At 36.8% G+C, this 14,645-nt stretch overlaps 1 protein-coding gene across 1 annotated transcript in view; it reads left to right on the top strand.

The window, feature by feature from the left end:
* Positions 1-14,645, top strand: part of SLC27A6 (solute carrier family 27 member 6) — a 76,252-nt gene that overhangs the window by 36,322 nt on the left and 25,285 nt on the right. Inside the window, exon 5 of the mRNA XM_020893503.2 lies at positions 11,681-11,875. Within this exon, the coding sequence (XP_020749162.2) occupies positions 11,681-11,875 (195 nt within the window). The remainder of the gene's footprint in view (positions 1-11,680; positions 11,876-14,645) is intronic.

The following is a 14,645-nucleotide window of genomic DNA, read 5'->3' as shown; positions in this document are numbered from 1 at the left end:
ATGTTGAGCATCTTTTCATGTGTTTTTTTGCCATCTGTACGTCTTCCTTGGAGAAATGTCTGTTGAGTTCTTTGGCCCATTTTTTGATTGGGTCATTTATTTTTCTGGAGTTGAGCTGGAGGAGTTGCTTGTATATTTTTGAGATTAATCCTTTGTCTGTTGCTTCATTTGCTATTATTTTCTCCCAATCTGAGGGCTGTCTTTTCACCTTGCTTATAGTTTCCTTTGTTGTGCAAAAGCTTTTAAGTTTAATTAGGTCCCATTTGTTTATTTTTGCTTTTGTTTCTAAAATTCTGGGATGTGGGTCATAGAGGATCCTGCTGTGATTTATGTCAGAGAGTGTTTTGCCTATGTTCTCCTCTAGGAGTTTTATAGTTTCTGGTCTTACATTTAGATCTTTAATCCATTTTGAGTTTATTTTTGTGTATGGTGTTAGAAAGTGTTCTAGTTTCATTCTTTTACAGGTGGTTGACCAGTTTTCCCAGCACCACTTGTTAAAGAGGTTGTCTTTTTTCCATTGTATATCCTTGCCTCCTTTGTCGAAGATAAGGTGACCATAGGTTCGTGGATTTATCTCTGGGCTTTCTATTCTGTTCCATTGATCTATATTTCTGTCTTTGTGCCAGTACCATACTGTCTTGATGACTGTGGCATTGTAGTATAGTCTGAAGTCAGGCAGGTTGATTCCTCCAGTTCCATTCTTCTTTCTCAAGATTGCTTTGGCTATTCAAGGTTTTTTGTATTTCCATACAAATTGTGAAATTATTTGTTCTAGTTCTGTGAAAAATACCGTTGGTAGTTTGACAGGAATTGCATTGAATCTATAGATTGCTTTGGGTAGTATAGCCACTTTGACAATATTGATTCTTCCAATCCATGAACACGGTATATTTCTCCATCTGTTTGTGTCCTCTTTGATTTCTTTCATCAGTGTTTTATAGTTTTCTATGTATAGGTCTTTTGTTTCTTTAGGTAGATATACTTCTAAGTATTTTATTCTTTTTGTTGCAATGGTGAATGGTATCGTTTCCTTAATTTCTCTTTCTGTTTTCTCATTGTTAGTGTATAGGGATGCAAGAGATTTCTGTGTGTTAATTTTATATCCTGCAACTTTACTGTATTTGTTGATTAGCTCTAGTAATTTTCTGGTAGAGTCTTTAGGGTTTTCTATGTAGAGGATCATGTCATCTGCAAACAGAGAGAGTTTCACTTCTTCTTTTCCTAACTGGATTCCTTTTACTTCTTTTTCTGCCCTGATTGCTGTGGCCAACACTTCCAAAACTATGTTGAATAGTAGTGGTGAGAGTGGGCACCCTTGTCTTGTTCCTGATTTCAGGGGAAATGCTTTCAATTTTTCACCATTGAGGGTGATACTTGCTGTGGGTTTGTCATATATAGTTTTTATTATGTTGAGGTATGTTCCTTCTATTCCTGTTTTCTGGAGAGTTTTAATCATAAATGGATGTTGAATTTTGTCAAAGGCTTTTTCTGCATCTATTGAGATAATCATATGGTTTTTATCTTTCAATTTGTTAATGTGGTGTATTACATTGATTTGCGGATATTAAAGAATCCTTGCATTCCTGGGTAAAGCCCACTTGGTCATGGTGTATGATTTTTTTAATATGTTGTTGGATTCTGTTTGCTAGAATTTTGTTAAGGATTTTTGCATATATGTTCATCAGTGATATTGGCCTGTAGTTTTCTTTTTTTGTGGCATCTTTGTCTGGTTTTGGAATTAGGGTGATGGTGGCCTCATAGAATGAGTTTGGAAGTCTACCTTCTTCTGCAATTTTCTGGAAGAGTTTGAGTAAGATAGGTGTTAGCTCTTCTCTAAATTTTTGGTAGAATTCAGCTGTGAAGCCATCTGGTCCTGGGCTTTTGTTTGCTGGAAGATTTCTGATTACAGTTTCGATTTCCTTGCTTGTGATGGGTTTGTTAAGATCTGTTTCTTCCTGGTTCAGTTTTGGAAAGTTATACTTCTCTAAGAACTTGTCCATTTCTTCCAAGTTGTCCATTTTATTGGCATAGAGCTGCTGGTAGTAGTCTCTTATGATCCTTTGTATTTCAGTGTTGTCTGTTGTGATCTCTCCATTTTCGTTTCTAATTTTGTTAATTTGGTTCTTCTCCTTTTATTTCTTAATGAGTCTTGCTAATGGTTTGTCAATTTTGTTTATTTTTTAAAACAAACAGCTTTTAGCTTTGTTGATTTTTGCTATGGTCTCTTTAGTTTCTTTTGCATTTATTTCTGCCCTAATTTTTTTTTTTTTTTTAATTTTTATTAGTTGGAGGCTAATTACTTTACATCATTACAGTAGTTTTTGTTATACATTGATATGAATTAGCCATGGATTTACATGTATTCCCCATCCCAGTCCCCCCTCCCACCTCCCTCTCCACCCGATCCCTCTGGGTCTTCCCAGTGCACCAGGCCCGAGCACTTGTCTCATGCATCCATCCTGGGCTGGTGATCTGTTTCACCCTAGATAATATACATGTTTCAATGCTGTTCTCCTGAAACATCCCACCCTCTCCTTCTCCCAGAGTCCACAAGTCTGTTCCATACATCTGAGTCTCTTTTTCTGTTTTGCATATAGGGTTATCGTTACCATCTTTCTAAATTCCATATATATGTGTTAGTATACTGTAATGGTCTTTATCTTTCTGGCTTACTTCGCTCTGTATAATGGGCTCCAGTTTCATCCATCTCATTAGAACTGATTCAAATGAATTCTTTTTAATGCTGAGTAGTATTCCATGGTGTATATGTACCACAGCTTCCTCATCCATTCGTCTGCTGATGGGCATCTGGGTTGCTTCCATGTCCTGGCTATTATAAACAGTGCTGCGATGAACATTGTGGTGCATGTGGCTCTTTCAAATCTGGTTTCCTTGGTGTGTATGCCCAGAAGTGGGATTACTGGGTCATATGGCAGTTCTATTTCCAGCTTTTTAAGAAATCTCCACACTGTTTTCCATAGTGGCTGTACTGATTTGCATTCCCACCAACAGTGTAAGAGGGTTCCCTTTTCTCCACACCCTCTCCAGCATTTATTGCTTGTAGACTTTTGGATAGCAGCCATCCTGACTGGCGTGTAATGGTACCTCATTGTGGTTTTGATTTGCATTTCTCTGATAATGAGTGATGTTGAGCATCTTTTCATGTGTTTGTTAGCCATCTGTATGTCTTCCTTGGAGAAATGTCTGTTGAGTTCTTTGGCCCATTTTTTGATTGGGTCATTTATTTTTCTGGAGTTGAGCTGGAGGAGTTGCTTGTATATTTTTGAGATTAATCCTTTGTCTGTTGCTTCATTTGCTATTATTTTCTCCCAATCTGAGGGCTGTCTTTTCACCTTGCTTATAGTTTCCTTTGTTGTTATTTCTGCCCTAATTTTTAAGATTTCTTTCCTTGTACTAACCGTGGGGTTCTTCATTTCTTCCTTCTCTAGTTGCTTTAGGTGTAGAGTTAGGTTATTTATTTGACTTTTTTCTTGTTTCTTGAGGTAGGCCTGTAATGCTATGAATCTTCCCCTTAGCACTGCTTTTACAGTGTCCCATAGGTTTTGGGTTGTTGTGTTTCCATTTTCATTCATTTCTATGCATATTTTGATTTCTTTTTTGATTTCTTCTATGATTTGTTGGTTATTCAGAAGCGTGTTGTTTAGCCTCCATATGTTTGAATTTTTAATAATTTTTTTCCTGTAATTGAGATCTAATCTTACTGCATAGTGATGCTTTCTAAGGCCCACTTGACTTCACATTCCAGGATGTCTGGTTCTAGGTGAGTGATCACACTGTTGTGGTTATCTGGGTTGTGAAGATCTTTTTTGTAGTTTTTCTGTGTATTTATATTACTAAATAGTTTTGTGTGTTTATTTATTTCTGGCTGTGCTTGGTCTTTGTTGAGGCGAGGACCATTCTCTAGTTGTGGTAAGAGGGCGTCTCATTGCAGTGGCTTCTCTTGCTGCGGACCGCAGGCTGTTGCAGGCTTCAGCAGTTTGGGCTCCCAGGCCCTAGAGCACAGTCTCAGTAGTGGTGGCACATGGGCATAGTTTCTCCAGGGCATGCAGGATCTTCTAGATCAGGGATCAAACTCGTGTCTCCTGCATTGGCAGGCAGATTCTTTACCACTAAGCCACCAGGGAAGCCCAGACACCCAGGTTTCAACTGTTTTCTATTACTAAGATCGTGGGGAAAGGCTTGAGAAAATAGAGCAGGAGATACTGAGGTGTTCTGACCTGGTTTTCTCCCTGCTCCCCTTCTTTCTTTCCTTCTGTCCATTCCTCCTTCCTTCCTTCCCTCTCTGCCCACAGAGCACATAGGCTTTGATGAGTTCACATTCTATCTCTGTTTCTGTAATGTTTGACTTTGGACCTGAACTTCATTATCCCAATGTGCAAAATGGGGATAATGCTTATTTCATAGAGTTGTCATGGTGATTAAAATGAGATAATATAATAACCTGGTCACGGGGTACAGACACACTCCCTTGCTTCTTCTGACATGACTGCAGGCTTGTCTTTTGTTCCCGTCCCACACTGTCCAGATTTCTGCTTTGCTCTCTTTCTTGGACTCTCTCTGACTTGGTTTCTGATCGTAAGTCTCTTTATTTGAATGTGTCTCGTTCTGTGTGCCTCCACACTGATGCCTCTGTGTGCAGCTGTGTGTCTCTGTGTATGTGCTTTTCTCTGTCTTCCAGGATATCTGTGTCGCGTTTATATCTTTTTTTTCTTGGCTTTGTGTGTGTGTGCATGTGTGTGTGTGAGAGAGAAAACATCCCTCTGTGCGCATGCGTCTTTGTCCCTCTCTCTCACTCTGTGTTGTGGATCTCTGTGCTGTGTAAGTGTGTCTCACTTTACATCCCTGCATGCGTGTGTGTGTGTGTGTGTGTGTGTGTGTGTGTCTTCAACTCTCTGAGTGTCTCTGTGTTTCTCTCACATGTAGATGGGTCTCTTTCTGCCTCTGCATATGTCACTGTGTCTATGTTTCTGTATTGCTGTATTTCACTGTTTCTCTCTTTTTTTTTTTAATTCTCTCTCCCTCTAACTTTTATTCTCTGCCTTTCCTCTTTCCATCTGTCTCTTGGTCTCTGCCACTCTGTGTCTTTCTTCTGTGTATGTGCCTATGTAGGTGTATATGTTCATTTGTTCATTTAATTGTGCTTATATTTACACATGCTCTCCTCATCCTGTTACCAACACAGCCTAGATATCCAGTGACATTTAGGTAGTAACCTCACAACTCAGGAAGAAGTGAAAGGAATTGGAATTTTTCCTAAAAGAAGTCTTCAAGAGACTTTCAGACAGAGAGGACCTTCTTTAAATTATAGATGGGCATTAGGAAGATTGAAACTTCCCAGGTGACACTAGTGGTAAAGAACCTGCCTGCCAATGCAGGAGATGTAAAGGACAAGGGTTCAATCCCTTGGTCAGGAAGATCCCTTGGAGGAGGGCATGGCAGCCCATTCTTGTATTCTTGCCTGGAGAATCCCGTGGACAGAGGAGCCTGGTGGGCTATAGTCATGGGGTTGCAACAAAGAGTCAGACACAACTGAAGCGACTTGGCACACATGCATTACGAAGATTTGGTTGCATTTTAGATGATTTACCACTGATTTCACAAATCACCTTCAAAAAGGACACACAAGAGATTAGGTGTAATTCACAACCTCAGACCCTGCTCTCAATTTCCATACCAGTTCAGTCACTCAGTTGGTGTCCGACTCTTTGCGACCCTACAGACTGCAGCACGCCAGGCTTCCCTATCCATCACCAGCTCCCAGAGCTTGCTCAAACTCATGTCCATCGAGTTGGTGATGCCATCCAACCATCTCATCCTCTGTCATCCCCTTCTCCTCCTGCCTTCAATCTTTCCCAGCATCAGGGTCGTTTCCAATAAGTCAGTTCTTAGCATCAGGTGGCCAAAATATTGGAGCTTAAGCTTCAGCATCAGTCCTTCCAATGAATATTCATGGCTGATTTCCTTTAGGATTGACTGATTTGATCTCCTTACAGTCCAAGGGACTCTCAAGATTCCCAATTTTCATATATGCCAGGGTATGCTTGAAGTCTCCCTTTACCAATCTTGATAATTTTTTCTTCTGCACATTTGTCTTTTTGCTGACCCTCCTTTATCATTTCTCTGACCATATAGTGGGTTCCTCCTCTTATCATCTTTTATCTGGACCTCAGCTACTATCTGCTGCAAAACTCTCAGGCCATCATGCCAGTGGTGCCAGCTTACTGTTGTTATTATCTCAGGCTCTGCTTGATACCTTCCCTTGGTTTCTAGTCATCTTGCAGGGTCACCAGGAGAGCTTCCCAACATCACTAGGTGGGTAGGATTTTTTTTAAGGCTCATCTGAACAACCTTTTGCCCACCAACCAATGTGCTTGTATACATAAGAAACTCTTCACTGCTTTACAATAAAACCAACTCCCTTTTATTTCTGATAAGATAAAGCCCTTCTTTTAGGAAGAGAACACAAAATGAATCTGGATGAAAAAACTTGAACTAATTTGTAGCACCAGTGTGTTGTCCAGTTTACCAGGTGGTGTTTGCTATGTGTTAATATTAAATTGTTGCTTTTCTCACTTTGTGTATAATTTAGGGCAGAGGTCAATAAGCTTTTTCCGTAAAGCACCGGATTAGTAATTATTTTAGGATTTGTGGATTATGCTGTCTGGCACAACTACTTAGTTCTGCTTCTGTATTGCAAAAGCAGAGTAGATAATTCAAATAAATGGGTATGATTCTGTCCTAATAAAACTTTATTAACTAAAAGAGGAAGTAGGCTGGAATTAGCCCCAGGTAACCCTTGATAACATCTTGATGGCATTTATGATAACATCTCCCTGGGTATTATGTATCTTTCAAGTAAAGTCTCCACTCCTGTGTAAACTAGTCTTTTAAAAGCTTCTGTTTCTCTTCTCCCCTCACCTCTCCATATAGGTGTATATATGTGATTTTGTGTGGGTGTATGTCAAATATAATTATATAGTTTGGTCTTGCTCCAGAGCTTCATATATTTTTATATCATTATTATAAATAAGAGAATCATATTTTCATTTGTATATTTCGATGCTCATGATTTTCATCAGATAAAATCTGAATAATGTCATTGAAACTTTAGATTATATCTCAATAAAATGTAAAATAACTATAATTTATATACCTTATATTAATTATGTCATTTGTATTTTACTCTTAGGAGTATATGCATACCAACAACAGAAGAAATATTCATTCTCTTTTTCCCCACAACACTAAATAATGAATCTGTTGACCTTTCTTCATACCCCTCAAAGCATGATCTTCTGGGTTTTCTTTTAAAGGAAAGAAAAATAGAATAAATATTTAAACACTTTAAATAAATACATATCTGAAGAGTTAAATACATGAATTTAATATTTCTAGACAAAAGCCTTATCCTAGTTTTGGTGATTTTATTTTCTATATCATTGAATGACTCTGAATGAATATTCTTATTTATTAATAGTAAGCTTATATAGCTATAGAACACACAGGTTAAAATCTATGTAATTGGGTTTGCAAACAACCTTCTTACTGGTTTTCCAGAGTGTGCTTGTTCATTTTATAATTAATGATACTTGCTAAAACTCGTCTCTTACCTGAAAAGCATCCAGGAGTCATGCCGTACGAAAGATCATTCTCTGTTAAAGCAGAATAAATTCTAAGATTTGCAGGACTACTATTTTATATACGAAGATGGCAGTGAAAAATCCTTGAGCTGGTTCCATGCCAGGTGGGCAGTATTGGACATGCCCATGGGAGGAGGAACCAGGACAGAATTGCTCCTGGTTGTATTTAGTGGTAAAGAAGAATCCTCTGTCTTGAAAGAAGCTACTGTGATTGGGTGACAATTTTGTTTGTTTATTCATTTTGTTTTGTTTCTCTATCAGTGGAATATTTACCTTAAGAGTTTAAAGGGCTAAGGAAATCAGCAAGTCAGATTCTGATGTATCCACAGCCCTTGGCTCTTATTTCTTTTTTTAATTTGATTTTTATTTTATTAAACTAGTACTTTTACAATTTTTAAAAAATCAGATAGTACTCTCAAGAGAAAATGGTACCCAATGCTGTCAATACTTGATCTCTAGAGGTAAATATATTTAATTATTTCAAGATAATTTGATTATTATTTACTTCCATATTTCTTTTTTTTAAGAAATAATTTTATTTATTTGTTTTTGGCTGTGCTGGGTCTCCATTGCTGCACAGGCTTTGCTCTAGTTGTGGCAAGCAGGGGATGCTTTCTAGTTGTGGCAGATGGGCTTCTCATTTCAGCGGCTTCTCTTGCGGAACGTGGGCTCTCAGGCACCCGGGCTTCAGTGGTTGCAGCACGTGGTCTCAGTAGTTGCGGCTCCCAGACTCTAGAGCACAGGCTCAACAGCCGTGGCCCAGGGGCTCAGCTGCTCTGCGGCACGTGGGATCTTCCTGGATCAGGGATCTAGCCCAGGTTTCCTGCATTGGCAGGAGGATTCTTTACCACTGAGCCACCAGGGAAGCCCCTACTTCTATATTTCTTAATAAAACATGTATGTTACTATTTCTTGATTTTTCAGTTTTAGCTATCATCTGCTGCCCTTCCTACTCACATAGTCACTCACGCACACATGTTTCTTCTCCCTCTGTGACACCAATCTAATTATATTAATGTTTTAAAATATTTTGTTTTAAATATGTTTTAAAATATGTTGATGATTAGTTGTTTTCATTTTAAAAAGTCATATATAGTTTATTCATAGCTAACACACAGTGTAATTAAAATATAATAATAATTTTAAGCTTTTTATTCCTGATACTAATTGACTTCTAAAGTTTTGTTTCCTAAATGCCTGTTACTAATTCATCTCAAAACTTTCCATTATAGCTGAAATTTCTGAACATGATTTAATAACACTTCAAGTATTTTTAATCAATTTTATTCGTTTTCTTCTTGAAGATATTCCCCTAGGTATCATCAAAAATCAGTCATTGTCCTACCAGATGTAAATAATATTCTGATTTCTGCCTCTGCAGATTAGTTTGGTTCTGAGATCTGACCACTTAATATTCAGGCTTGCATTGAATCTACTCTTTTCAATAGATTCCTACACCTGAAATGGTGTCTGGTCGGGCTTCTCCAGAGAGTAAGTCTCAAGTATTTGATCAATGTGCAGAGGGCAGACTCCCAGATACACTGTCTGTATTAGGATGTCTAGGAGTACAGCTGCCGCCTAAGCAAATTTGCAGCCGAGATTTCTGCCTTCCTCATGTCTTTTTGTTTGTTTTGATTCTTTGTTGACACACTCTGGAGTGTGTATTGTGTTCCCAAATGCAGGCTTAGCGTTCAAAATTATCTACTCTGGTTAGTCACATGCCTCTTATCTCTTCACTTTTTCAGGTTGAGAAATCACCTTTCCCATTCTCTGTGTTCTTTAAAGTTAATAGATTAAAATCTCCTTGAAGACTGAGAAGGAACTGGGATAAAGAATGTTCACTGGGCCATTTTTAATTGTGTCAGGGACATTGTGTTCTCTATCTTATTATTATTGCTGACTTATTATTATTTCTTGTTGTTTTATATTACTTTTGTAAGGATGATGGTACATCAGAGGGAATCATGGTTTTACCATGACTAAGCTGATATTATATACTTGCTATAACTTTTTAATTGAGGTATAATTAACATAAACATATTAGTTTTAGGTATGTAATATAATGATTCAATATATAGTATGTATTGCAAATTGATCACCAATGTAAGTCTAATTAACATTCAAGACCATACATAGTTTCAAATTTTCTTTTCCTTGTGATAAGAACTTTAAGATTTACAGTGACCCTTGAATCGCATGGATTTGAACTACAAAGGTCCACTTATCACAGATTTTTTTCAGTGGTAAATATCATAGTATTACATTATCTGCTGTTGTTGAATCTGGGAATGTGGAACTGATGATACTAAGGACCAGTTAGAAATTATATTTGGATTTTCTTCTGCATGGTGGGTCCTTGTCCTTAATCCCTGGTTGTTTAAGAGTCAATTATGGTGGCTCAGACGGTAAAGCATCTGCCTACAATGTGGGCAGTCCGTGTTCATTCCCTGGGTTGGGAAGATCTCCTGGAGAAGGAAATGGCAACACTCCAGTATTCTTGCTTGGAAAATCCCATGGACGGAGGAACCTGGTAGGCTGCAGTCCATGGGATCACAAAGAGTCGGACACGACTGAGCAATTTCACTTTCTATTCTCTTAGCAACTTCCAAACATGCAATTCAGTATTGTTAATTATAGTCACCACACTGTGTTGTGCATCCTCAGGACTTGCTTATTTTATGACTAGAGATTTGTACATTTTGACCCCCTTCACCCATTTTTGCCCACTCCTTATCCTGCCCCTGGCAACCACCAATATGTTTTCTGTTTAGGGTTTTGGGGTTTTGTTTTTGCTGCTGTTTGTTTGTTTGTTTTTCAGATGCCACATATATGTGAGATCATACAGTATTTATGATCATACAGTATTTCTTTGTCTGACTTATTTCACTTAGCATAATGCCCTCAAAGTCCATCTATTTTGGTAAGATTTCATTCTTCTTTATGATGGAATAATATTCATGTGTATCTATATCACATTTTCTTCATCCATCTGTTGATGGGTATTAATAGGGTCTTCCATGTCTTGGCTTTTGTAAATAATGTCACAGTCAATATTTGTTATTGCTGTTGAGTAGCTCATTCACGTCTGACTCTTTGCGATCCTGTGGACTGGGGCTTTCTTGTCCTTCGCTCTCTCCTCGAGTTGTGTCCATTGAGTCAGTGATGCCATCTAACCATCTCATCCTGCGTCACCCCCTTGTCCTCTTGCCTTCAACCTTTCCCAGCATCAGTGTCTTTTCCAATGAGTTGGCTCTTCTTGTCAGATGGCCAAAGTATTGGAGCTTCAGCTTCAGCTTCAGCATCAGTCTTTCCAATGAATATTCGGAGTTGATTTCCTTTAGGATTTACTGGTTTGATCTCCTTGCTGTCCAAGAGACTCTCAGGAGTCTTCTTCAGCACCACAGTTCAAAAGTATCAATTCTTCGATGCTCAGCCTTCTTTATGTTCCACCTCTCACATCCATACATGATTACTGGAAAAACCATAGCTTTGACTATATAGACCTTTGTCAGCAAAGTGTCTTTGTCTCTGCTTTTTAAAATGCTGTCCAGGTTTGTCATAGCTTTCCTTCCAAGGAGCAAGCATCTTTTAATTTCATGGCTGCAGTCACTGTCTGCAGTGATTTTGAAGCCCAAGAAAATAAAGTCTGTCACTGTTTCCATTTTTTCCCCATCTTCATGGGGTGCACTATATTGGATCACATGGTAGTTCTGTTTTTATATTTTTGAGAAACCTCCATTCTGGTAAGGAAAAAAATATATATCAGGAAAAATAAGACTTCAGCATCTCAAATTTAGGAAGAGATTTTCCCAGATATAGGAACATAAAAGCTGTATTATTCTGGGCCAGTGTTAGCTCATTAGCTATGGGACACAGTTATGCCACGGACTTGCATGAATTTTTTTACTCCTTTCCATATCCAACTTACTTCTGGATGGTTGCATTTAAGTAATAACAATGAAAGAAAGAATTTGGAATTGGAATTAATAAATTAAGAGGAAAATATTTTCTTCTAACAGAGGGAAGGAGAAAAGGATCATCGGGTACGTTTGGCATTTGGAAATGGAGCACGCGGTGATGTATGGAGAGAATTCTTAGACAGATTTGGAAATATTAAGATCTGTGAGTTTTATGGAGCTACTGAAGGAAACATTAGCTTCGTGAATCACACTGGGAAAATTGGATCAGTTGGGAGAGCGAATTTCGTCCACAAAGTAAGTACAATATTTTCTTTAAAAAAGAGATATATTAAGATCTGCTAATCTCTCTTCTAGACTTTATACTGTAACTTATAGTAAATATTATCACTTTTAAAAAAAATGTTAAGAACTCCTATAAATACCATAGTTGCCTTTAGGTAAACCATGGTGCCATAGACTATGAAAACCTTGCCTATCTCCCATCTTTTCCCTCTGTAATATGGGGATAATGATAGTTAGTTCTTTTGTTCAGCTTTCAAATTTAATGATAAAATGTATAAACAGCAAGCATAAGCCCTGATATATATTAATTTGATTCTTTTCATTTTCTGTTTTCCCTCCACAATTTTTCCTGTCATCATTTTTATATCACTCAAAAATTATATGTAGGCTTCTAATATATAGTTTCCTTAAAAACTATGCCAAGATATTACTAACATTTTAAAAGTAGCCAAGAAATTACCTTCTTAGGAGTAAAATACAGCTGATTTCTCAACAGCAACCATGGAAGACAAAATATAGTGGACAGATACTTTCAACTTGCTTGGAGAAAATAATTATCAAATAGAATTTATATTCAAGAATAATATTTTTAAAGAATAAAAATGAAAATTTGAAATAAGCAAATCCAGAATCACAGTAGAATATTTTATCTCTTTGATAGAATATGCAAAAATTTTTTTCAATGATATAATGTATTAAATAATACAATAAAGAAACTACTTGCACTGATGAACATATATAGGACACTGCATTTCAGTTCAGTTCAGTCGCTCAGTCGTGTCTGACTCTTTGCGATCCCATGAACTGCAGCATGCCAGGCCTCCCTGTCCATCACCAATTCCCAGAGTCCACCCAAACCCATGTCCATTGAGTCGGTGATGCCATCCAACCATCTTATCCTCTGTCGTCCCCTTCTCCTCCTGCCTTCAATCTTTCCCAGCATCAGGGTCTTTTCAAATGACACTGCATTTAAAAACTGCTGAATATCCATTATTTTTAAGCATTTACAAAACATTCACAAAGATTACAGGACCACTTAGTGAACTCCAGCAAATTTCATAGGATCAAATATATATGGATTATGTTCTCTGATAACAGCTTAATTAAGATAGAAATGTTTAAAATAACAGCTAAATCTTTTCCTAAATATTTGAAAATGAAGCATCTCTAAATATCTATGAGTCAAAGAAAAAATTATAATAGAAAAATAAAAATAGAAAATAATTTAAGCAGAATGCTAATGAAAATGTTACATTGCAAAACTTGTGTACTCAGAGAAGAATAACTGAAAATTAGTGAGCTAAATATCCATTTTCCATAAGTTAATTTTTAAAAACAGCTAAAACAAACTCAAAGAATATAAAAGGAAGGAGATGATAGAGAGAATAATTTAAAGAAGTAGAAAAAAGCATTTAGTGAGTATCAAAAGAGATAAAAGTGTAATTTTTAAAAGTAAAGAAACAGATTCAAAGCTGGTATTAATTGCTCTGATATTTGAAACTTAAAGAAGGTACAAACCATTTTTATAAATATGTTCTTTGGGATTGTGAAGATCCTGTTGACATTTAAGAAATTCATGTGAATTGTGAACAAAATAATTGGTGGAATAATAAGTGCTGATATTATCAAGTACTGCATTCTTTACAGTTAGTTTTCTCAGTGGATTGCACTGGTTCCATTAAAAATTTGCTATTAATATTAAACATTTTTGGTGAAGCTGAGTCATTCCTAAGTAATTATGTGATAGGAATACAATGAAGCTTGACTTCATTGTAATTTTCTAATATATTAAAGTCCCTGTCAGACTGTTATAATGTCCATAATACTGGAAGTTATGATTGTCTCCAGTTATATTTGGAAAAACTTCTGATTTTTTTTTTTTTTTTCAGTTTGGAAATGGAAGAAAAAAAGTCCCTAATGTCATGTGAATTCTAGTCTTTTATCATTTCATTTGTGTGTTGTTTCATTACATAACAGGTAATCAGAAAAAAATTAGACCAATAATTGTTTCATAATTATGTCTGGAAATTTGATCAGTGTGTCTCTCAAAAATTTAAACCTATCGGAGGCTTACAGTTACCCTCTCAGAAAGGAGTCAGCATCTAAAGAGAGGTAAGATGTTACAACCAAAAGAAAAAGATGAGGCAACAGCGCAAAGTTCCTGTGACCCAAATGTCCTTCTTGTGTGCTGCGTTTCCTAATTACTTAAATGCATGAAGAGAGGCGTGTCCCATAAATGCCTCCAAAGCAAATAATATAAAAAATTTGGTGACAGCTCAATTGAGAGACAGCCACATAAAAGTTGTAGACCGCCTTCTCCTTTTCTATGTCCAGTAGTTATAACTGGGAAGGAACAAACATGAAATCGAAAGAAATAAAGCTGGAAAAAAAAGAAGGAAGAAAATGAATCTAAATAAAAAACTGCTAAAAAAAATATGGCTGAATATCAAAATAAGTCCCCCCAAATAGCCAGAAAATGTTTAGAAAAATAATTTCCAATGGTTCAAAAATTTGTAATAATATTCTGTTTAAAAATAAGAACGGAAAGGAAAGTGCAGGAAAGGCATAAATCAGCAAAGGGAGTTGAAAAGTAGCCATGCTCAACCCAAAGGAGAAAAATATAAGGGAAAAATGAAAATGTTACAGACCTAAACATCACATTGAAGAACTTAAAAATAAATAAGGCTGTAAACACTACTAGTGAGCAAGATGGATGGGATTAAGGAGTCACACAAACAATATAAAGAATAAGCAAATAATAATATAAAATAAATGAAAAAGA

Source organism: Odocoileus virginianus, chromosome 3 (assembly GCF_023699985.2).
Source record: "Odocoileus virginianus isolate 20LAN1187 ecotype Illinois chromosome 3, Ovbor_1.2, whole genome shotgun sequence".
NCBI classification, from domain to species: domain Eukaryota; kingdom Metazoa; phylum Chordata; class Mammalia; order Artiodactyla; family Cervidae; genus Odocoileus; species Odocoileus virginianus.
The sequence above is the reverse complement of the archived record's forward strand: the minus strand, read 5'-3'. Positions and strand labels throughout refer to the sequence as shown.